We start from the raw sequence: 25508 nt of genomic DNA, 5'->3' as shown, positions 1-25508 counted from the left end.
AAATGGTTTGAGCAGGATGCCTTCTGGGTCAGGTATTTAAATCATGTCCCCGTGGGTGCGGGCCTCTTTAAAGACTTGGGACTCTGGAGACATTACGATGATGGCTGGCTGAGGGGTCACCGTGTCCTCCAGATAGAACTAGAGGTGGGGGGGTGTGGACCTGTTCAATGGTTGGATGGATGGATGGATGGATGTATGCCAAAAGGTGATTGTTATCATGACTGGGTACGAGAACAGTGTCTATGAATTGGTGAAGCTTTGGGGAGTAGTTAAAAATGGAAGTTTACTTTGTTATAAACTGTGTTACAAAATCGTTGAAGTTTTTAAAAAACAATTTAGTTAAGAAAGATTGGAATGGATATTTAGGCAATTCAAAAAATCGGGAGAAATTTCAAGATTGCTCAACTGAACCATTTTGCAAAAGCTTCTCACCTTCTTACTGAATTATAAACAATAAACCACTGCATATTCAGAAACAGCTTTACCTTTGACAGCTACCTCTGCTATACTTCTACCTCCATCAGGCATCTCACAGAGGTAAATCCCATCATCATCAACTCCAATGTCACGGATTGTTAGTCGTCGTTTTGTTCCCCACTCCTCCATTCCATATTTGGCCCCTGGCTGCAGTCGTCGATCTTCCAGATACCATGTGATGGGAACAGAGTCTTCTGGAACTTCACACTCGAGAACAGCTAAGTCTCGTTCCCATACTTCTAGATCAATGAGAGGTTGCTTGAACCGCACTGGCGGCTCTGGGATCAAAGAAAAGGAAGGACAGCACTTTAATTAAGCCAATACAACATGTGCCATTGTTGTAAAGAATAAAAAGATAATGTAATCATATTACGCTCTGTCTATAAAGGCATATTTATAACAGATTATCAGCATAGATTGTTTAAACAAGTGAACCATGCAAAAGGAACACATGTACATATTTGTTGGTACACTGTGACAAATATATTTAAGGGCAAATTCCAGTTGTGCAAACAAGATGAGGAAAATCATAAGACATGAGACCTATTTAGTTGTGGAATGGGAATGTTATTAACACACTGGGGTGTTAGATAGGGAATAAACTGTTTGTAACTGACACCATCAGACAGAACCAGACAGTTGTAAACAACAAAATGTGGACTGTATTCAGTGGCCTCTATACAAAGTTCATCATTTCTTTATCCTACTTAAATTCTTATTAAGGCACATTACAAAACTGACCCCTGCTATGAATTGCTCCCACTGACCAGCTCCATTTCAGTGTTATCGTTTCTCTCTGATACTGCATAACAGTCCAACGGTGCCATGAGTTTGGATGTTTTTTGGCGCATGTGGGAAATGTGATCCCCCTGCAAAAGACACCCCACTCCCCTATATCGTAAACTGTGACTTTGCAGACATCAGGCAGCAACTGAAATCTACCTCTAGCTGATGAACCTTTTCTGTTTAGACACCTCAAGGGTCAAATTTTATTTAGACTTTTTTACATTAACTGTACAGTCGGCCCAGGACAATTTTCTAATAGTTCATACTTACAGACTTTATGACCTACTCATTTACCAAATGACCAACTCTAATTTCTGGTACCGTGTGTTGATATTTACAATTAATAAAATGGATCATATGTATAAGAGTTGCGTTGAATATGCTGACATACCTCTTTACATGCATTATCACTGTCAGAGTTAATGGGATAAGGAAATGTAAGATTAAGTTATAAATTATAAACTGTTTTGTTTTTAAAATATTCGCCTGTTTCACTTGCAATTGAAATGATTTTCAATGTTTTTAAGGTTTCCATGGAGACGAATATCATATTCAAGCCATCAAGACTTTATAAGATTTCATTTTCCCATCCTGCTTTGGCTCTGCCCCAATATATGATCTCAGTGCACTTCTTTATCCCCCTGACATCATTCCAGCATCAGATGGACAGAAATATAATCCAAGACATACCACTCCCTCCTCACTCTTTTACTCACTGAAAAAGGCATCACAGGCTTGGACTGTGTCTGTATTTACTCTTAAAAATTGCTTAATTGTCTTTGCATGATGCATACAGTGGCAAGAAAAAGTATGTGAAATCCTTGAAATTAATTGTTTTTTTGCAACCGTTAGGCATAAAACATAATTTGATCTCAGAAGCTAAAGAAATGGACTAACATTATGTGCTTATACTGATAACACGCTTATTCTGATAACACGCTATTATAATAAAATTATTACTATAATTTACTACACAATATTTAAATTTTAACCACTACAGATTTTGTTCTTTTTTTTAAATAAACAGAATATTCAAAACATCTGAAATGTGTGCACCCTGTAGAATAAAACAATCCAAGATATAGCAATGAAAGAATGATATTTTAGAGGCTGTGGCCAACAAATGAGAGCAAACAATATCCCTGGCTCTTGAAATTGTCATTTAGTTTTTTGTGAGTGTAATGCACAACAGTTCTTCATAAACAATAAAGAAGTTTTGGATAAACTTGGGATGTGTCATATCAAACATGATGAATTTACATGCACCTATAAAATCAATCTTTACAAAACTGAATCTTAAGCCTTGTGATCTGTTTCTGTATATTTTTTTTTTTTTGGGGGGGGGGGGGGGGGGGCAGCAAAAGACCTTCAAAATCCAATAAAGCAAAGAAAATATGCACTGATATGTCAAATCACATAATTAGAACACAAACTACATCCCTTACGAAAAGGGTTTGACAGAACTATTGTCATTGTTCAGGGTTTTTGTGGTAGGGTTTTTAGTTTCATTTCTTGTGTTATAATTGAATCTTTAGTTTTGGTGTTTCTTTTAGGATCTTGGTTTGCTTTTATGTTGGTGTTGTTGGGTGTTGTCTTGTTTTTTTGCCTCTGTCTGCTTCTGTTTGTGTTAACTTCACTTCCTGTTTTACTCTGAAGGTCTGTCTTTGTCTTGTCGTTTTCTGTTTTGCTTTCCTTGACCTCATTCCCCTGATTGTTTGCACCTGTGTCTTGTCAGCCCTGTGAGTGTGTCTTGGCCGTTTCTCAGTATGTGTTCTTGTGTGTATTTGTGAAACATCATCATCTGCAGCTGAAGTACTGTTCCAATCTCAAGAATGCATCTGAGCCTTAGCTCTACCCATTTTATCAACGAAGCATCCAGTGGAGGATTGTATAAACTTGAGTAGTATCCCAGAATGCATTTTCCGGCAACAAGGGAAAGTAAATATAAAGTTATAACTTTATTTCGCTTTGCAATTGTTTTAGTTTAAAGGTGTTTGTTTTTATTACTAAACTGTAGATGTTATGTGTACAGTGCAATACATGTTCCAGCTGCAGAAGGACAGAGAAATGCAACTACCTTTATGGAATGGTAGCATGTCACCCACCTACATCAGCCTCACCGACTCCCTTTCCATGACCACTGTTATTAACTCCGTTTATCCTGAATGCAGGCCAATGCAGCGCTATTGAATCAATTTTATAATTATTGAATAGTATTAATCAGTGTTGCTGGGCCAGTGCAGTATCAACCAGCAGCTTCGCAGATGTGTGATTCAATTGTGGTCTAGATGCAGAGTGGTGGTGAAAATCTCCTGCTCTGGTGGGAGCTGGGTTAAATGATATATTTAATGTTAAATGAAACATGTTAAATGGTATATTTCATTATTAACGTCTGCTGGCAGCTCTGGAGATATTTTGGCAGGGAGCTGCTGCAGAAGCTGGCTGCCAAAGCTAACGTTGATGAACATACAGTGGGTGTGTTCCAGCCCTCCAGTCTCGCGCTCAGAAGGTGTGCCGATTTTTTCCAGTGGCCAGCCGCGGTACTGCAACAAAAAATCCCATGGGGCCCAGAAAGCTTTTTTCCCATAGACTGCAATAGTAAAAGAGAAGCCTCTAAAACTGTTCACAGGACACCTCCAGCTGTAATCACCGGCAATTACTAATCTTTGTATTCTATATTTTTAAGTCATGGACCTTATATCCGTCAAAAATGTTTTATAGCGGCCAGAAAAGTCAAAGAAAAGTCTCTTTCTGGGCGTGACGTCACGGTTGACGTCACAGCCGTGTCCGTGCATTCCACGGATGTTTTATATTAATATATATTATGTAATTATATTATATTAATACATTCATACTATATGTAATACTATACATGTAATAATATACATTAATTAAGATATTATATTAATACATATTATATTAATACTCGCGTCATTGCCCCGGGGCATGATGGGAGGCCCCAGAGCATCATGGGAGGTGACTCAACTGCGCATGCTCTATGGGCCCGTGTATACGGAAGTAAACCCGGAAGTCAGAGATTTTTTCGGCACATGCGCTGGCTGAGCAGAATGCATTGAAATGAATGGGCGGCCATTTTGGGCACTGTTAATATTATAGATCCATGGTGTGTTTCCGTTGGCTTCCTGAGCAACATGGATGTGCACCGTACGAAAAAAAATGGGCCTCAAAACCTCTCTTTAGAAACTGGTGGGTCAGCTGAGGTGACCTATTGCTTCTTTCATTGTTTTAACAGTCCACGTGTTTCTGTGCCTTGTGGCCAACAACTGCATCCACAGGGGGCTCAATGGGGAAAAGTGGAATGAGAAAGTGGCCCCACCCACATTGATGTGGCCCTGAACTGTAATGGAAAATGAATTAGACCGGGGCGAGTAGAGTCGTGCAAGGCAAGGTGACTCAAAAAAGATATAATGGCAAAGGGGCAATAGTTTTGGCAAGAAAGTAAGTGATGCCTTGGAGTTAATGTCTAGTTGAGCTTCCTTTTGGTTGCACTGACTTAAAGATTGTTTTGACCATTTCACCTCATTTCACTCCTTCGACTCTGACATGTTTGCATGATGTTTGGTGAGAATCACAATGAAGGAATTCAACTCTGAAGCCCCTCCGTGGTGTATTTATTTCTCTGGTTAGGGTTATTGACCTGTTGCATCTTCTACTAAGCTGGTGGGGAGCTCCCTCGATTCTATTTCTATTTTAATAGAGTATTTTGGGAAACTGGAACTGATTTTCACTTCATTGAGGCCAAATAGTCCAAGCCCTGCGGCAACAAAGCAAAGCTAAAATCACAATGGTAATACACAGTTGGGATAACATTTTGATGATGGTAAGTTATGTTTAATCGATATATAAAATATTTGTCTGGTGATGATACTCTTTTGTTGGTTTTTTTTTGTGGAGAGGAGCAGCGTCCTTCATGGTGTTCTGCCATGGTTCCCTGAGTTTTTTATTCATGTACCGTAGACTCATAAACAGATTCATCAGTTTCAATTATGTCTTCAATCTTGTTATTAGCAAGTTCTTTATTTATTAAGTTCTTCTTTATTTTGGCTCCAGCATGGGAAATAAGTCTAGCCTCAGTACAAAATCATATCAGTTTATGGATAATATCTATAACTACTAGACCAAGTCTTATGTAGATCAACTACTTTTGATTGTACATCTGCAGAAGCAAAGTTCAAACCAGCTAATGCTTCTTATGAACAGCAAACATAAGATATACTTTTATCAAGTAGTTTTAAATCATACCTCCAAATGTATTTCCTTAATTGGATTCCAGGTATACAAACTACTGACTCCAATTAGCTTTCACTAAAGTACTAAAGTCTATGGGCTCTCCAAGTTTCTCCACCAGCACTATGAATATTGAATAGATGTATTCAGTAAACATGTGAGAAACTGTAAAAGTTTGTATTTTATCAGCTTAAACATGACATGTTTTTCTATTATTGTGACATCGACAGCAAATTAATGCAAAAAAACAGGTAATTCCAGGGGATTATTTTTCTTGCCAGTCTGTTGAGCTATTAAAAGGAATCTTGACTTACCCTTGACAGAGAGGTGTACAGCACTGAGCGTTTGTCCTGCAGTATTTGATGCAGCACAGACATAAACTCCATTATCCTTTTGCTTACAATACAGAACTTTAAGTGTGAAGTACCCTTCCCTGTCCTCGTATAACAAGTATCGCCTTCCAGACAGTATAAGCCTGCCATCCTTTCTCCAGATTATTTCCGGTTTGGGTTTACCAGTTACAAAGCAGCGGAATTTTGCATGTTTGCCCTCAGTTACAGCAAACATTTTTACTTTTGTGGACTTTGTCATGGAGTCATCTTTCAGTCGGTTTGGCACTTGTCTACTGCTCCTTTGTTTTCCGTGGTGGGTTTTCCAGTGGCCGTTTGTGTAGCCATTACGGCTTCCCTCTTCTTCGTGTCCTGGACCTGCATCAACAAGCAACACAGCCCCTGCCAGTGCTTCACCAAACTCATTCCTAGCTTTGCACGTATATACACCGCCATCTGGAGTGCGAGTCTTAAAGATTTTGAGCTGGAACCATCCGCCGTCCTGGTAGCCCACACTGAAATGTGTGCTCTCAAATATATCGTTGAGTTTTCTTCCATCCTTTTCCCAAACAACTTCTGGTCGTGGGTTTCCCCAGAGCTTACAGGAGAAGACGGCATCATCTCCGCGGCCAACCCGGGTGGAAAGAGGCTTGATGAGGAATCGTGGCTTATTTTCCTCTCGGAACTCCATTTCTTGGGCCTCACCTTCCACCCTCAGTGTGGCTGCTGCATACGTTTCCCCGATGCTGTTCTTAGCTTTGCATATGTACTGACCACTGTCCTCAATAGAAACAGCTGAAATGATGAGGTTGTAAACATTTCCATCCTCAAAGACCCTGTATCGTCCTTCTGGGTCGATCTTTTCATTGTTTCGCTCCCAAATAACAGCAGGCCTTGGATCGCCACTAATCTGACACTTCAGGACTGCATCAGTCCCACTTTGGACCACTACAGGTCTTGGATAGGCTAAAAAACGTGGTGCACCACCAAACACATCCATTTCTGCTGCAGGGACAGCTTTATTTATCTCAATTAGTTCAGGAGATCAATAAGTGGTTATTCACTGGGGCAAAAGTGTCCAACTTCTGCACTGCACGTTTCTAAAGAAAGAAATAAGAAAGGCATAATGTTAACATAAAATTATGCTGGTCCTTTATTACATATGTAAATAATATATACACATATTTAACCAGTAAAATAAACAATAAGCACTAAAGATGCATTTAAATAACACTGTTAATACAGTTTTATGGAGGAAATTGTTGATTATCATTAGGAGAGTAAAATAAAACTACTACCATTCCAACAGTCACCCTTTGCCCCCTTGAAGTGCATGCATTTCAGCACAAACAGATGGTATGATTATGAGGGATAATTGAATTACTGCAAATCTGTCTGCATGAGAGAAAAGCATAGCACAGGAAGAGTCCAGTCGTCTTGCAACAGCAGCCACAAAACACCACCGGTACAGCTGGTGCTGTATTTCAATGGGAAAGTGCTTAATATAGTAAGCCATAAATAAAGACCTGAGTAGGAGTGTGTGTCAGATATCACAAAGAGGGCTCACAAACATCAGCCAAATCACAGTCTGCTCACCAGAAAGACTTTTCTGAACCTCCATCACAACATTTGTGGCAGTTCTATAAAAATATTCTTTAAATCTCACTGTGAAAACCTTTTTCTTTTTTTTCTTACATCTACAATATAATATGGGCAATCTTAGAAATGTTCTATTCTCTACCTCAGCCTCAAAATTGGCCTTCTTGAACACACATTTTTGTAATCATAGCCTTTAAAGAATGTATTTATCAGTTAGCTGTGTGGGTCTATTTTGGGACCATTGAATGCTGAGAAGTTCAGATTGTTGATCCAGTAAAGTTACTCATGGAGACTTTTGAGGCCAATTCATTGCATCAATTTGCAGTCATTTTGATGGATATGTTTTACTTGTATTTCATAGCAATATATTAATGATGACCATAGCAATGATTTTTTTTGTTTTTTTGGGGCGGGGGTGGCTTAAAATACACAGAGAAATTCCTGAATGATGACTGGTAGTCTCCCCAACCTTTCAAAGTATTTTTCATTTGTATGTAAGATGCGTATACCCCAAAGAGAGAGGGAAAAAAATCTGGTCTTATACAGTTTTCAGGTGTTACTGAAATGTTTGCTCAAAAAACCCCAAAGGAATCCAAAAAGAGCAAAAACTGAACTATTTAAAAAAAATTAAATAAATACAAAACCAATGGCTAACCATTTTCCTCAAGTTTCAGTTCATTCCAGAGTTACCTACAAAAAGGGCCTGAAAACAGCAGAAGGTATAAGTGCTCAGAGACTTAGATGTAGTAAGAATGGCTGAAATGAAACCACACTGAACCAAATTCAAATACGGAAGCATCAAAATTAGGCCAAACTCTTCCAATGGAATAACAGTTACTTGTGATGCAACACGTGAATCGTGAATCGAATCACTCCTGGTTACAGTCCACCTCGGCAATTCAGGTCCCAACAAGGTGGGTGAGGGTTCCTGACATGGGCTGCGATAACCAAGGATAAGCTGTTTGGACCTATTCAGGTTGATGAAATGAATATAGGGTCCGTTTCACAAAGCAGGTTCAACAAACTCTGAGTCTAATCCTGAACTCTTAGTTAATCTACTCTGAGATCGGAAACTCTGAGTTTTCGGTTCCAGAACAGCGGATTTGAGTTAATTTACTCAACTCTAAGGGCCTGATTTACTAAAGGTTTGCGTGTGTAAAAACGTGTGCAAACTTGACAGCACCCGCAAACCAATGTGCAAGCTGATCTACTAACAGCGTGCAAAGAGGACTGCGCCTCTCAAATGAGCAAAATAGCACACGCTATTCATTTAGTACTTTTGCCCTGATGAATAATCAATACGGGGCGTACCCGCCAGAAATCGCTAAATACTGGGAGGGGAAAATGCAAATATGTCCATTTACCACACGCAATGAGATTTACCAAGCCTGAAAGTTTTTGCGGGGATTGTGATTGCGTCTGTATTTAATACGTTCGAAAGGAAGGTGCTAATCTCCACATGCAAAAGGAGAAATATTTTATTTGAATGTTAAATCGAGTATTATTCAGCAAAAGGTTGCCACAGGAGGCACATTCATTTTTTTATTTGTGATAATAAATAAATCACGTGTTTTCATGGAGAAAAAAGTGTTTCTCATTGTGCGCCTATACTTGTTCTGCAGTCTTCATACCCCGGTGTTGTGCCACATTCAGCACCCCTGCCGTGAAAAGCACCCCCTCGTCTGACAAAAATGATATTCTCATTCCGTGTCACGTTCTGTTTAGCGTCCAGTTTTGTGTTAATGATTCATGTTTAAATGCGCTCATGGATTCCACAATAGTCATACTTTCCCACAATCACAGTCACAGATAACAAAAATCGGGTAAATGGTTATTGATGTCATTAATTAATAGCCTGCTTACTGTGTTGTCTTCCATAATATTTGTAAATATATATAATATAAACTCCTAAGTATGTGTTTGTGTGAGTGTGTATATATAAATATATTGAAGTGTCAGTGTGTTGTTTTTTTTCTTGGTCTACTTATCATTGAATATACAAGGGGGTGCTTTTCACGGCAGGGGTGCTGAATACGGCACAACAATTTGCCTCTTCCACTAATATCTCTAACTCCAACTCGTCAAATTTCATTTTGCGCTTGCGACTATATCCTGCTTTCCATCCAGACTCTCCATGGCGCAAAAGTTTGCGCCGCAAACCGTAAGACGCGCAACACCTCATTTAAATACTGCTGTTTGCACCTGTTATCAATTGCGCACGCAATCTTAGTTGATCACCCGCAAAACACACAACAACAGCACGCGCAAACTTTTTCAGTGCACACGCAATTTAGTACTTTTTATTTAGGATCTTAGTAAATCGGGCCCTAAGTAGTTTCACCTGGAGTTAAGCGCGTGCGCCACAACTATCAAAAGCCAGTATCTATAGAGCCCTGATACAACGATTCACCTGGCAACGGGCGACAACATGATTCCACATACTTTTTTTTTTTTTTTTTTGACTTTATTTAACATTTGCTGAAGATCCACATACTTCACGCCGTGTCCTTTTTCACCCGAAGGGAATAAGAGATTTTAATGCGCGAAAACGGCGAATTTGAACATGTTTTTCGAAAAAAGAGTAACACCGCAGCACAGAATAATATAAAATTAATTTAACAGATCTCTACATCATTCACCTGCTATCCTGTGGAAGTCTTTGATGGCTTGGACAGGTTTATGTAGGCTTGCCACCCGTCCCTTGAAATACGGAATTGTTCCGTAATTGGGAATCAAAAGTTGCGTTCCGTATTGAACCAATACAGACACATATTATGCTCTTATTTATTTATGGAATAATATACAGGTGGAGGTCGGAAAATTTGAATATATTGCAAAACTTAATTCGTAGTAAATTCAAATTAAGGTGAAACAAATATTATTTCCCACTACATGCAAAGTGAGATATTTCAAGTCTTTATTTGTTATAATTTTGAAGATTATGGCTCACAGTTTATGAAAACCCCAAATAAAAAATCTCAAAAAATCAGAATATATTATGAAATCATTAAACAATTCAATCATCAAAATTATAACAAATAAAGGATTAACATATATTGCTTTGCCTGTAATTAGACTATGTAATGTATTACGCGGTCTGATAACCATCTCCCGACAAATATTTAATTATCTGCGCATTAATTCTGCACCTTCATCAATTGTGTCTTCATCAAAAGGACATGCCATGTTCGTGACAATGGACTTTTAATATATATACTGACTCTGTTTTTAATGACAGACGGCAGAACTTCGCCAAAACTCGCCTACTGACTGAATGAATGAGGAAATCAAATGTGCGTGTGTCTCTGAAAGAGGAGGAGACGCAGAGAAACTCCAGGTTCATTGAGATAAACCTGGTCCCGACCAGGTTAGGTTCAGAGAGTCTGTTACTACGGTAACTGACCGAGAGCTTAAGTTACCTCTCTTTGTGAAACAGGCTAGAGTTACCTCTCTTTCTCTGGTTTGAGTTACCTCCCTTTGTGAAACAGAAAACTCAGAGTTTCCCTCATTTCAGGGTTAACAGACTCAGAGTTTTCACTAAACCTGCTTTGTGAAACGGACCCATGGACTCCTATATCTGTTGATAGATTGTGAAGTTTCACATATCCATCCATCCATCCATCCATCCATCCATCCATCCATCCATCCATCCATCCATCCATCCATCCATCCATCCATCCATCCATCCATCCATCCATCCATCCATCCATCCATCCATCCATCCATCCATCCATCCATCCATCCATCCAGAAACAATACATTCCCTTTTCCTTTTTTAGATTTTAAAGTCCAAGGGCCAACAATATTTGCACTGATTGAGGGTCTTTTGTGGATTTCATGATGGCTAATCCAGGGAAATGCATCCTCAAATCACAGCACACTTGAAAAAGAGATTTTTCATCTAAATAGTTTCTTTCCCTGGTTGTATAAGTTACGTAACTTTGCTTTTCAGGGCTGCAACACATTGGAAGTTGATATTTATATTACCGGTGTCAAATTAGCGTATTAATTGCGATTAATTAATTACAGGCATATTTAGCGAGTTATGTTTTTTAATCGCTTAAAGGGGACCTATTATGAAAAGCAAGTTTTTTCTTGCTTTAACATATATGAAGTGGTCTCCCCTGAGCCTGCCAACTCAGAGGAGGAAACCAACCAAATTCTTCAGGGTCTGTACAGCCGCCCGGATGAGCCGTCCAGTGTCATGTGACTTTTACGAGCCGTTCAGATTTGCGCATTTTCGTTATGTAAGCAAAATGCAAACTACGCCTCGGTCGGCCTCCGCTGCATGAAACCACGGCCACAACTAACTCCGCCGGCCAGAGCTTCCGCCATTGTTTCGAAGCGGTGTATCGTGTGGCTGTTTGAACAACGAGTGACAGTAAAAATTTGGTTTTGAATTGACACTTATCCTCATAAAAGGATCAGTACCAACAGTACGGACCGGGCAACTGCACACGAGTCAGCGGTACGGTGCATACGGTACAGCGGTGTCTACAAGTATGATCTTTGCATGGGCTAAGTATTTAGCTCTATTAGTAATACATTTTTTTCTGTTTATGGTTTCAGATCTTCCAAGCAATGCACCTGAAGTTGTTTTATGTACGACACCTTCAGAAGAAATGCACGGTCCTTCCTTGAGCCAGCAATAGTGCATAAATGTTATTTTTTAACAATAAAGTTGCTATTTGTGAACATTCAGTGTTGTGATTTCTTTACAGTTAACATGATTCATTTGTCTTGTAACATAAGAAATGAAATGATGAGGAATCGGAGTAAAGAAGTGTTAGTATGAAGATGAGGTGACCCGTTCTTCCTTCAGGGAACTAAAGGCTGATTTATGGTTCCGCGTTACACCAACGCAGAGCCTACGGTGTAGGGTAGGCGTCGATTTAACGCAGAACCGTAATTCAGGGTTTAAAAGGAACCCTGGCTATTAAGACATGTAGGTCTTAAAAGATAAATGTTGGTATCAATTATAACAATGTGATATAAAAAACCTTGTTGATGTCTTCGTTTTTATCAAATTTGAAAATATAATTTAACTCGTAGGTCGCCATTGTTGTTTACATTCTGGGTAGTGACGTCAGACGGTGGCACCTGCTGGCCCCCGTCCACTGTTTTGACACCCAGAAACAGATGAAAACACAGCTAAACAGGTGACGGCGCACCAGAAACACAGATCAAAACACAGCTAAACATTAGGGTGACGGCGCACCTACAAAAAAGTAAGAAAAAAAAAAAAAAAGTACAGCACCATGAAGCATGAACTATAAAAACACCATAAAACTCAGACAGACTAACCGACCACAAGTTTCAACTAGCAGATAGCCGATGCTACAATAAAAACCCCAGCCAGATCTGGCGTCATTAAATTAAATAAAGATGTTCTTGCCTATTTGACGCGAAGTCTGCCCACCGGCGTCTCCATCCCGGCGGCGGCGAGAGCGGAGAGCGGATGGCGGAGCGCTGCAGGCTGTAGAGCCACGGCTACGCCGTCTACGCTGTAGCCTACGCCGGCTACGGCGTAGGCTACAGCGTAGGCTACGGCGTAGGCTCCTGCGTACGGCTACGGGTAGGATGCACGTTTGGGTGGGCATAGCCTATCTGACTTTTATGGTGTTTTTATAGTTCATGCTTCATGGTGCGGTACTTTTTTTTTTTTTTTTTTTACTTTTTTGTAGGTGCGCCGTCACCTTAATGTTTAGCTGTGTTTTGATCTGTGTTTCTGGTGCGCCGTCACCTGTTTAGCTGTGTTTTCATCTGTTTCTGGGTGTCAAAACAGTGGACGGGGGCTAGCAGGAGCCACCGTCTGACGTCACTACCCAGAATGTAAACAACAATGGCGACCTACGAGTTAAATTATATTTTCAAATTTTATAAAAACGAAGACATCAACAAGGTTTTTTATATCACATTGTTATAATTGATACCAACATTTATCTTTTAAGACCTACATGTCTTAATAGCCAGGGTTCCTTTTAAGATCCCAGGGAGTCGTTTACACTGTGTCATAACTGCATTTGAGCGTCCGACTATCGCGTGGAGCTGCGTGACATCGCACGCTCTCTGTCCACACTGAAACCATTAAACTCACGGCCAGTTAGGACGGTCCAATAGAAAATAAAGCAATGGAATTGATTTTGTCGCTGATGCTCGCATCGCATGGGACAAGCTTTGTGTACACAGCCGGCTGCTCTTCTGCCACAGCAAGGCTTTGTGCCCTCCCCTGCTACACGTCATTCAGGCAGCCAATCAGCGCAGAGCCTCATTATCATAGCCTCACCCTCCCCTCAGAATCCCTCATAGAGAAGGAGGTTAGAAATGGTAAACATAGAGACATGGCCCAGAGGCTGAATTTCTAATTTAAATAGAAAAAACAAGCTTTTGATTGTTTTTAAGACATTCAAGGCCTGTTTAAAATATACATTAAATGCCATAATAGGTCACCTTTAATCTATTTTTTAATTTCTAACTTTACTTTTTCTGTTTGTAAGTTGCCTTTAATATGAAATCTGTGTTTGTGCGGTGGTATTCTTATGGTTGTGTTTTGGGTGGAAAACAATGGTCAGTCCCACCTTGAAGTGGACATTGATTGGCTGTCACTGTGTTTGGGCTTGTTTACCATACACTGGTAGCTCCCATTGTAGCCTGACAGGCCTGGGGAGGAACGGTGAGTAGCAGAGAAGCAGAGAAGCATGTAAAAGTTGTCGGTCCAGTGAATGGGGAATTTACATTTCCGAAACGCCCGGACATCACCATTGATAAAGGTAGAGTGATATGTGTTCTTTGTGGAAAGGACTTTGCTTACCACCGAAGCAGCTCAAGTTTAACCTACCACATAAATGCAAAGCACGCAGTCGGGAGCGCAACCACGGCTAACGTCAGCAGCAAAGATGTTAGCAATTAATCCAGCCACAGCAATGCTCTTTGCCAAACTAAACTCGAGGAGAGCACTTCACGCATGCGCATGTCTGCGACCGAGAGGCTGGCGAATGTTCTTTCACAGTGGACGTAAATGGCGAGGACTGCATCTGTTCAAGTCTGTTAAAAAAAAAAAAAAAGACTTTATAAAGCCACTTTTTTATATTGTCATATATCAATGTTGTGATCTGCCACAATAATGTAATGAATTCAAAGGAAAACACCTCAAGTTGAGGGCTTTTCTCAGCAATTTTTAGGTGAGATTAAAAAAGAGATTAAATAGATTAATTAAATACAGATCTTAATTAATTAATCTCTCAATCTTTTTTAAATCACTTGACAGCAATAATTAATATTTAAACACTATTAGGAATAATCTCTCTTGTTGGGGGTAAAAGACAGGGCACAAAAGTGGCAAAACTAATGCTGTGTGAATTGGCATATGGAAAGGCATAACAGGGTGCGGATGGTTGAAAACTCCATGTGGAGGACCAAAGCAATCGGCGCATCACAGGAGTGGAGAGAGAGAGCATAGTATCAGGACCCCTAACTGAGTGACAAACAAGCAAAAGACCCTCCAGAAAGAACTCAGCTGGTTTGGGACCAGCAGAGAATGGTTGAACTGGCTATATTGCAAAATCATCAGAAAATCAGAAAATTGAATTGATCCATGAACATGAATGTCCATCCATCCATCCATTATCTTACCCGCTTTATCCCTTGCGGGGTCACGGGGGTCTGCTGGAGCCTATCCCAGCTCATTTTAGGTGAGAGGCAGGGGTTACACCCTGGACAGGTCACCAGTCCATCCCAGGGCCACATATAGACACACAAACCATGCTCACAATCACACTCACGCTCACACCTACGGGCAATTTAGAATCATCAATTAACCTAATATGCATGTTTTTGGACTGTGGGAGGAAGCCGGAGTACCCGGAGAGAACCCACGCAAGTACGGGGAGAACATGCAAACTCCACACAGAAAGGCCCCTGCCGGGCCTGGGAGTCGAACCGGGGACCTTCTTGCTGTGAGGCAACAGTGCTAACCACTAAGCCACCGTGCTGCACATGAATGTATTCACATTAAATTTATTGCTGACATATACAGTATTTTTAATTAGGTTTTTATTTACATGTATTTTCCAGATTGAGGTGCTGCATTTTCTTTAATTTATCTAGGTTGAATTCTATTTTATAACATATTTTAATTAATTGCTGCGCTCATAGTGGAGTAATCAGGTCAAAACACATTTTTTATGTTATTTACTCAGCATTGATTGAATAAAGCAGTTCATGATCAGACACATAAGGAACTCTGACTGTGGACCAGACAGTAGAACAAAATGACCATCTTCAGTTGTGGAAATGCTGTAATGCTTTGTGAAAGCATACACTGGGAGATTAATATTATACCTTCATGGGATCACTGAATACACAGCTGGACAGTGGAGAAAGAATAAAGAGAGGATCTATAATGTGTCTATAGTTTCTGTATCAAAGTGGCTTAAGACCAGCAAAGATGAGTAGATCTTCACCTTGTTCACAAATGTGTGAAAAAAATGATTGATATGTTTTACCAGTTGCTTTCTTGTTAGCTTAGCAGAGTTTGACTCATTTTTCTCTCCTGCATGTTTTCTGATTAAGTTTCACAAGAATGACTTTTTTGAACATTTTTACTTTCATGTAGGTCCATGCAATCACAATAGTGGGATAAAAATAAAGATCCACAAAAAGTATAATTTACTGCATTGCTCATTCGCTCACATTCATTAAACCGTGCAGAAAGACACATACATATACTGTATAGGCTAGACACGTCTTGGTGAAACACTGCAAGATGCATAAGTGCTATTGGCTCTAATGGTAGTGTTTACATTTTCAAGATGACCTTGTTGCGAAAGCAAACAAGGTTCATAGACACTACCAGGATGTCCTTTCACATCGTGCAAGTGTGTGTTGTGATTAAAAGGTCAGGTCTTTAACATACATTTTTTTTAAACCAAAATCCAGTAGATGGCCGTTATTTATTAAATTAAATAATAATATATTTTATTGATGGATGTGAAAGTCAATTATGCATGAACATGCATTATTATCATGTATGTTGGACTGACTTCAGGGGTAAATCTCAAAATTATAAAGTACTTCTGATTTCTAGAATGTTGAGTTGCAAATCATGTTTGTTGAACTCGTGATTTTAGTAAATGACCGTGTGATTCTTGTGTCACTGCAGTCATATGCAACTTCAAGTGCAGCTGTTGGATAAACTCCAAATACTCTGGTTCAGGCAAGTGCCGATGATTTCCCTTCAGAATTGAGGCTAATGCAGATTTACTTAAAGTTGCAGTCCATCAACTAACCACTGGGGGCAAAATATCCAGCTTTACATCAAAAATGAAAATATATACAATCTGGTTGAAAACATATGATTGAGGGCATCGACTTTTGATTTGATTAGCCAATGGCTAAGTCGTCACCTCCTCATCAGTCATCACTATGCTACAAAGCTGAGGTAAGCAATCTGCAGCTTGTGCAACGCAGCGGTAAATTCTTGCCTGACGTACACCTCTCCAGGAATGTAACTGCGTAACAGGTTGATTTGGACCTCAACAAATACGATTGCTCTGCTTGGTTACATTGTATTTTGATCTATGTATTTCTCAATACTTCTTTGTTTTCATTTTCAAGCTGAATGGAAAATTAGATTGTTGTAACTTTACTAAAAGTTACTGTAGTTCAGTATTCATCAGCTCCAACTCACATCATTTATGTTTTTGTTGCTCCATGCTTGTGGTACAAGAAGAAAGTAAACAAAATGAAGCTCAGAACTGCTGGCTATACACTGCATAAAAAAAACAACTTTCATTGTGATCTAAAGTTTGGTAGTGTAATTACTCAATGACACAAACAACAACTAACAAGAATAAATAAAAGCTTCAATGTAGGTCCTGTAAGGAGGCTATATGAATAATTGTTACGTAGAAGCACAAATCAAGCTTAAACTGGACACTCAAATAATTATCCATCGAGAGCTGCAATTCATTGATAGGGCAAATGATTACCATGGGCAAAGGATATTACTAATACTAATACTTTGGGGAACCTTTGACAAGTACTGCAGTGTGGAGCTACATTCACAGATGCCACAAACTTTACTGTCTAAAATTCTTATGTTAACCTTGTCTAGAGGTGACAATGACAAGTCTGGACTCAGACACATCTAGGATGGTCCATCACACAGTGGGAGTGTGCATTCTGGTCAGATGTGATCAGTATTTCTGATCTATTATGAAAGAATTGGATATGGTTTAGTGCGAATCAAAGATGAAAGCAGCACTCAGACTGTTGTGGCAACAGGTGATAGTATGAGGTTGTGTCAGAGCACTTGGCAAAAGGTAATTTACTCTTCTGTGATGCTGCATTGAAGTATAAAAAGAACGCTGTTTTTAAAACAACACGTGCTGCCTGGGAGGCAACATGTTTTCAGAGACATCCATACATTTATCAATAAAGACAAAACCACACTGCACACATTACTGAGAAACAACAGGACATTGGTACTGCGGTGGTTTCCCTGCAGTCCTGACTTGTTCTCAGTAAAAAATGTGCGATGAGGTTTTCATATGAAAAATCCAAAATAGACAACAACCCTGTACTATTGGACACCTGAGGTGGCGGAAACACTAGAACAAAATAACCACTGAAACTCTTCAATGCCCCGATGCCTTCTTGTTAGTGTGAAAAGAATGCCAATACTATACATTGGTAAAATCATTAGTGCCTCAACTGTATCTGGAATGTGTTTCAGGTTTGAAATGCAAAAATGGATGTATATAAACAAATAAAATGAAGCTGGTGAGAAGAAAAAAAATTAAGTTACTTGGATTCATACAGTTAGCAAGTGACTAAAAGTCAAGTGAGGTTGAAATTTGAAGTTGTACAGGCTACCAAAATAGCAATACACTGAGCGTATTTTCCATCTCCGTAGAATACATTTTCATCACTTATGGAAATATTTGCAATTTTATCTGTCTTGCGAAAACTCTCAATCACATTGCAAGGCATTTCATTCTCACAGTTTTGACAATGCATTTAGTGTGTCTTCAATATTCCCCCCTGAGTTTTAAAGATGGGAGATTAACCCCGGTGTTTACCCATTTGATTTAATTGGAATGACCTCTGGCCCCCGTGAAGCTGTGCACCCCTTGCATACCCTACCTCGCTTCAGTCGCCAGGAGCGATCATCAACATACATTCCGAGTTTGCAATCGCAATCTGAGTTAAGAAGTAATGCCACCCGTTTCCTGAAGGCTGAGCGGTGTCCCCAGTTGACTTCGCATTCAGACACATGCTATCTCCGAAGCTCCAATGGTCTCCTCCAATGCATCCTCACTGACTTTTATCCAGCAGGATGAATGCAGAACTAAAGTTAAGCATCCACTCCAATTTTCTGTTGAACAAGTTCGGAGCGGTCCCCCAAACTGCGTCGTTCAGACCTCAGAGACCCCAAGTGTCATTGTTCATGGAATACTGTTAAATGCTTTTGCAGCTGCTGCTGTCCTCTAAAAATACCATCCGCCTCGATGACAGCAGGCAGGATAAGTCAGGCACTTCCATTCACTTGCCAGCAGGGGCTAAAGATAGTTCAGCCAGCTTGGGGCAGACCACTTGGCTTACTTTAGGGGTTTGCAATAAAAATCTGGTCCTTCCAGACTTTATAGCTCATCTTTAAACTCCACATCTCTTTGACTCCAAATTCACACTCTTTACTTTTTTCAACACTGCATTAGTACATGCTGTTGATTTAAATGTACTGTAAATGACCGATCCCTAAAATATATCTGTTTTTAAATCACCAAATAAGACAATATCTAAGGATAGAAAATTGAAACTTTGAGCTGATGTTGAGTTATGGTTCTTAAAGTCTGTGAGTATAGGTATTTTATAATAAACCAATAGTATTTGCAATTTCTTTTCCCCTGTTGGAAATCACCTGCTTCATTCACGATTAACTGGAATCTTGATGCAGCCTGACACATCATGTTTGCTGCTGTTACTCACTCATCATCTCAACCCTTTTTTCTAATTTATGGAAAATATTCAGCCTTTAAGTCATCCGTCATCACTGTTCTATGTTTAGGCTTGATAGGCTGCTTTTATCTTTTTGTTGGCAGAAACATGCTCATGGATATTGGTTTGTTTTCTGTGATGCTACTCCTTGAGCAGCCTTTGGAGCTGCAGGTTCATTGTGAAGGGCTGTTTGTGATCCTCACACTCGTCCTGAATGTTGGCTGCAGCGTCCCTTCAGCTGTTTCGAGGCCCCACCGCCGACACTCCCGTCTCCATCATTTCAGCTGTTGGTAGTAATCTGATACACCTTGGGCCCTTCTCGTCGCTCAGGAGAGGTGTGCCCAAGAGCGAGTAACAGCTTAAAGACATGTTATGCTTAGAATTTAAAGAAACATTTTTCCATGAACATGGAAGAGTTTGTGTTTCACACATCCGGATAATTGTTAGGCAATTTTTGTTTTGTCAAACGCTTTCTTGAATTAGTTTCATTATAAGTAGATAAGTATTTCTGGAGCAATGCCTTTTTATTTTTTATTTTTAGTAAAACTATTTAGTCACATACTGTTGATGTCAATAGTATGTATTTACACTGAAGCTCTTTACAGTTGGAGTATGTATGATATTTATTCTCATAAGGAAATGTTTAAATGAGCATAAAACATTACAAAATTATGGAAAACATACATCACAAAGCTGCCAAATATCTCAGACCAGTATTTTAGACTAAAAACAGGTGTAAAGCTTTACAAATAATTATAGTAAGTGATAAACTGTTTCCAGATCTCTTCCTTTCGATGCTTCTGGTTGGGCAGCCTGTCAGACTGCAGGCTTGGAAACACCACCAGCCATCGGGTTTACATGTATCCTTTGATTTTTGTTCAGTCCACATCATTTTTACCTAGCACCAAGTCACAAATGAAGTCACCTAAGCAGGATGTACGGTACAGAGAAAACAAGCACTCTCCAGTCCAGCTGCACACAATCTAATTTGATTTAAACAGAATATCTTGTTACCCATCTTTTCCTTCAAAACTGATCGTTTGTAGCATCAAGCCCGCCAGGGATGATGTTGAAATTTAATAGATAAGGCTTCATTTTAACTTTTGTTTCCTTATGCTCATAAAGCACGTCTTTTGTTATCACCAAGACCAAGACAGCACAAGTGGGAAGCGATTACTGAAGTCATGAGTAGATACAATATGCATATGAACCTGTTCCTTGCTGCTCTGTGTGAGATTATACTGCAACACTTAACAACAGTCTTGCCTTTCTTTTCCCTGCGGTTGGAATGTGAGCAGGGCAGACGTCCACCGATGTGGGAGCGTGTTCAGACAAGACCCTGGGAGCCTTCACACAGGACGGCTAATGCTGCAGATCCTAATCAATGCTGACTATATCTGATGCCTTTTACAATGGTGTGATTAAAAACAAAAACTCATGAAGAAGAACATCTTTATGCTGCATCTGTTCACTCACAACATGAGAAAAAATAAATCAATGAATGGAAAAATAAATTCTGCATCTGCACATTTTGGTGTCTGTCCATGGCATAGAGATTAAGATGAACTCTGAGATAAATATGTTTATATTTATTTGAATCCTGAAAGACAAACACTCCTAAAAAGCACATCACAGTCTGACGTTGACAACAAGGTAAGAAGAGCAACTGCACCCTCTGCTGGCCGTCTTGTGCAAGTGCATCGTTTAGCAGCCCATGAAGAGCCCTGTGCCTGGTCAGTGTTTCCTCGGATTGGACATTTCTGGATCTAAGTTCATAGTTTGTAAATTAAAACGCTCTCTGAGCATAGTGAAAGTGTTTGAGAGGAGGATTTGTGACCTCTGGGACTGAAGAAGAACTTCACATGGAGCTGATAGTTAAAACTGTGATTTGGACATGTGACGCCGGCCTGGCACAGGCTTTAAACAGTCTTCCAAATATTTAGGTCACATGTTGTGTCTAGTAGTAAAACTCTAAACACTTAATTACAGATGTTTACAGGAGAGGAGGTGTAGTTGTAAAGGAACTGAATTTAAAGTAAGAAAAAATAATTTTTCTGTACTTTAGAACATGTTTTTGTGTTATTGGAGTCAAAACTCTGACATAACACAGTATTAACCAGTTTATCACTTTAACCAGTCACTGTGCACTGCACTACACCAGTTTGTTGTATTTATTGCTTTATGTACTTTTTGATTCTGTCTGTTGCTGCTTTTTTTTTTGATTAATTGTATTTTAACTTATAAAATGTATGTTGTATCTTTTGTAAGGTGACCTTGGGTGACCTGAAATGCGCCTCTAAATAAAGTTTATTATTATTATTATTATTACTATTATTATTATTATTATTATTATTATTATTATTATTATTATTATTATTATTATTATTATTATTATTATTATTATTATTAATATTATTATTATTATTATATTATTATTATTATTTTTATTATTATTATTATTATTATTATTATTATTATTATTATTATTATTATTATTATTATTATTATTATTATTATTATTATTATTATTACCTCTTACTGTTGGGCAGTTTGAGTCTGAAGTGCAAATTTGCAGGGTTCTATGACATCACAGACCCAACTCTGAATATCATCCAGACTCCACCTGACTTCATATCTTGTTCACTCATCCTTGGAAGTGGATTGTGCAAAGCTGTAACAAACCAAAAAAGAAGCACACCCACACTTTTTTTCTTTTGAATGTATTTTGAATGTATTTATTTGTTTCCTATTGTAATGTGTCTTGATGGGAATGTGTGAAAGTGTTTGTGAGCCCTGTCAAAGGGGAATTTCTGTCACCATTGGGACAGACAAAGTATTCTATGCTAATCTAATCTAAGGAGAGGGGGGGAGTCACCCAACCGACCTGACTCCACCCCCTAAAACCAGCCGCTACCACCAGTACTGCAAAAACTCATGAAAAAGGCAGCTTTGTTACTGTATCTCTGCTGTATTTTGACCAAAGTACATCACACAAGTTTTAATTTAAAAAGAAAGTTGTCTCAGGTTTTGAAAAAGAGATACAGTCTTCTTCAAAAAAAAGAAGTGAGCATACTTTACATAAATTGTTTCTATGTTAAGCAGAGTTGTTACAATAGATCAAATGGTTTTACTTGAGACTATCTGTCTTTTGCATATTCACATATTATTTTGTGAACATAGTGGGTACTTTGTGTCTCAATCTTTCAGAATGTGCCTTTAGGAAGTTTACAAGTGAACAGATCAAAAGATGTCTGCAGTTGCAGTCTGCGAGGTACTGTACAACTATGTTGTCTTGTAGATTTGTTGTAAAATAGGTTTTTTTATTGCCAAAGTTTGTTAACATCATTGCAAAAGTTTTAGATCTGGGATCTCTTAAATGGAATGGCTCCAAGTTTTAGAGTAGCAATGAAGTACAGTTATTTTACTTTTGTTCACCCCTCCTCCATTTATCCCATGGGAGTCTCACCTTGTTTTTTTTTTTGTTTTTTTGTTTTTACCACCTTGAAGAAAGATTAACTAAAGAAAATAAGTCCTGAATGAAACTACGTGTCGTAATTGTCTTGTTGCCCACCAGAGCTGAGATGGGAGTGACACGGTCAGTTTGCATCAATGGTAGCAGAATGCCAGTTTCGTTGGAAAGAAGTGACTACAAATTATGTTAGTATGTTAAGAGGAGGCTGCATAGAGAACCTAAATGATTTAGGGAACTTTTAAAGGGATTTGAAAATGCAGGAAAAGGAAACAAAAACTGGAAAGACATGACCGTTTTAAATCCCAGATTAGTAAATGTGTCCTTACATTTCTTCCTCAAATTTAAAAATGTAACAGATTTTGAAATAATATTATTTGATGATGGATTTATTAAATACTTGCATTATTCATGTTTGTAAAAGTGGAGGACAGGGCCCAGTTTTGTGACCTCAGGATGGCACATCTGCTACATCATTCACAACGGCGCTGTCCCAAGTGGAGGACTTTAGGTTTGTCGATGAGGAGGAGAAATGGATTTGGCTGATCAGTGAGGTGTCTGCAGTGATGTGGACCAGGACTTGGTAGTAACAGAGCTTTAACCTGCAATTGTAGACTGCTGGGTGAACTATGGTCTTTGTCAATGATTTCCAGAGGTGTTCCTGTTCGCCTGCAGTGACCTCCATTGTTTTTAAACATGTCTGTGTTCAGTGCTGAGACGCCTGAAGATCACATGTATACAATATTTATTTTTGACCTTGTCCAAAGAAGATTTCTTCAGGTTTTCTTGTAATCTTTTAATTATATGATAGGCTGTAGAAAACAAGATATTTAAGTTTTTTCAACTTTACACTCAGGAAGATTATTTAGAAATCATTTCACAGTTTGCATAGCGATGAACCTCTGCCCATCTTTAACATTCCCCAACATTATCTATCTATCTATCTATCTATCTATCTATCTATCTATCTATCTATCTATCTATCTATCTATCTATCTATCTATCTATCTATCTATCTATCTATCTATCTATCTATCTATCTATCTATCTATCTATCTATCTATCTATCTATCTATCTATCTATCTATCTATCTATCTATCTATCTATCTATCTATCTATCTATCTATCTATCTATCTATCATATGTTGAGAGGGATAGTTATAATTATGTAATATATGTTATATATTTATTATGTATGTAGCATATATATATATATATATATATATATATATATATATATATATATATATATATATATATATATATATATATATATATATATATATATATATATATATATATATATTTATAGGGATATTTATGTAGTTTATACTGTATAGTGTATATTTATATAGATTTACAGAATATTTTCTATATATTGATATAATATTTATGTAATTTTTATATTTTTTATATGCTTATATGGATAATTATATAGTAATAGGCATGTTTACGTAGTATTTATATAGACTATATTTATATGGATATTGTGTAGATATAATAATGGCAATAATGTAAATTCATAGAGTTATAAAAAAAATAGGACAAAGTGTATACTTCTTCCTACTCCTTTTTTCGAACCTATGTACATATGAAGATGTTACTGTTTATTTGTATTTTTTATATACATGTTCTAAATAAATAAATAAATTAATTAATGTATCTATCTATCTATCTATCTATCTATCTATCTATCTATCTATCTATCTATCTATCTATCTATCTATCTATCTATCTATCTATCTATCTATCTATCTATCTATCTATCTATCTATCTATCTATCTATCTATCTATCTATCTATCTATCTATCTATCTATCTATCTATCTATCTATCTATCTATCTATCTATCTATCTATCTATCTATCTATCAACAAAAGTGTCATACTTTCAGCATTTCTTTTGTGACAAAAATACGGAATTATGACATTTGAATATCATGACATTGTACTTTTTATTGACCTTTTATAATATCCAGACTTTTGGGGTGTTGTATTTGTACTTCAGAGTGAATTGAAATGTGGACTCCACATCTTGGTGTATCTCCCTTCCAGGACCTGGCGGAAGTCCCTGATGCGGGTCCTGCAGGTCATTACATTACATTACTGCTGCTCTTGTCTGCTCTTCCTCCTCCTCGCTTCCAGCAGAGCGGTGCGTCCTCCTCATCAGCTGTTCCTGCAGCAGCAGCAGCAGCGCTGCCGGCAAAACCCACAACACCGCCTGCACTTCTCTCTTTTCCTCCCAGGACTCCATGTAGCGAAGCTGCTCCAAACTAAAGATGAAGATGAGGTACTGCCTTGCACTTGCACTAACTTTCATTCCCCGCAGTGTGTGTGTAAAGCCCAGCCCGTAACGCCCTGTACCTCCGCAGGTGCGCTCCGTGCGTGCAGCGCCTGGTCCGCTGCCTGCTCGTCCTCGTCCTGCCAGCTGCGTCGCAGTGGCCAGGTAAGAAACTCCGCAGTGACCCGTGTCATGCACAGATGCTCCAACATACACCCAATCTGTATTCACAGTAAACGTTTAGAAAGTTTAAAACACCAGACACCCCTTAGAACTAGTTGTTAAGCCCGAATTATAGTTCCGCGTTAAATCGACGCAGCAC

At 38.6% G+C, this 25508-nt stretch overlaps 2 protein-coding genes across 6 annotated transcripts in view; one reads left to right on the top strand and one right to left on the bottom strand.

The window, feature by feature from the left end:
* obsl1b (obscurin like cytoskeletal adaptor 1b) overlaps nucleotides 1-18918 on the bottom strand; it is a 69397-nt gene extending 50479 nt beyond the window's left edge. For all 5 annotated transcript variants that reach the window (XM_061723907.1, XM_061723908.1, XM_061723909.1 and 2 more), the window contains exons 1-3: nucleotides 18585-18918; nucleotides 5826-6940; nucleotides 486-755 (exon numbers count right to left, since the gene is read on the bottom strand). In XM_061723907.1, the coding sequence (XP_061579891.1) occupies nucleotides 486-755; nucleotides 5826-6840 (1285 nt within the window). In that variant the 5' untranslated portion in view covers nucleotides 6841-6940; nucleotides 18585-18918. The remainder of the gene's footprint in view (nucleotides 1-485; nucleotides 756-5825; nucleotides 6941-18584) is intronic.
* Nucleotides 18919-25058: 6140 nt separating this feature from the next.
* The window catches only part of col18a1a (collagen type XVIII alpha 1 chain a), a 98084-nt gene continuing 97634 nt past the window's right edge, over nucleotides 25059-25508 (top strand). The window contains exons 1-2 of the mRNA XM_061723905.1: nucleotides 25059-25195; nucleotides 25278-25351. Coding sequence (XP_061579889.1) covers nucleotides 25185-25195; nucleotides 25278-25351 — 85 coding nt within the window. The 5' untranslated portion in view covers nucleotides 25059-25184. The remainder of the gene's footprint in view (nucleotides 25196-25277; nucleotides 25352-25508) is intronic.

This window comes from Cololabis saira, chromosome 6 (assembly GCF_033807715.1).
Source record: "Cololabis saira isolate AMF1-May2022 chromosome 6, fColSai1.1, whole genome shotgun sequence".
NCBI classification, from domain to species: domain Eukaryota; kingdom Metazoa; phylum Chordata; class Actinopteri; order Beloniformes; family Belonidae; genus Cololabis; species Cololabis saira.
Note: the sequence above shows the minus strand (reverse complement) of the source record. Positions and strands in the feature narration are given on the sequence as shown.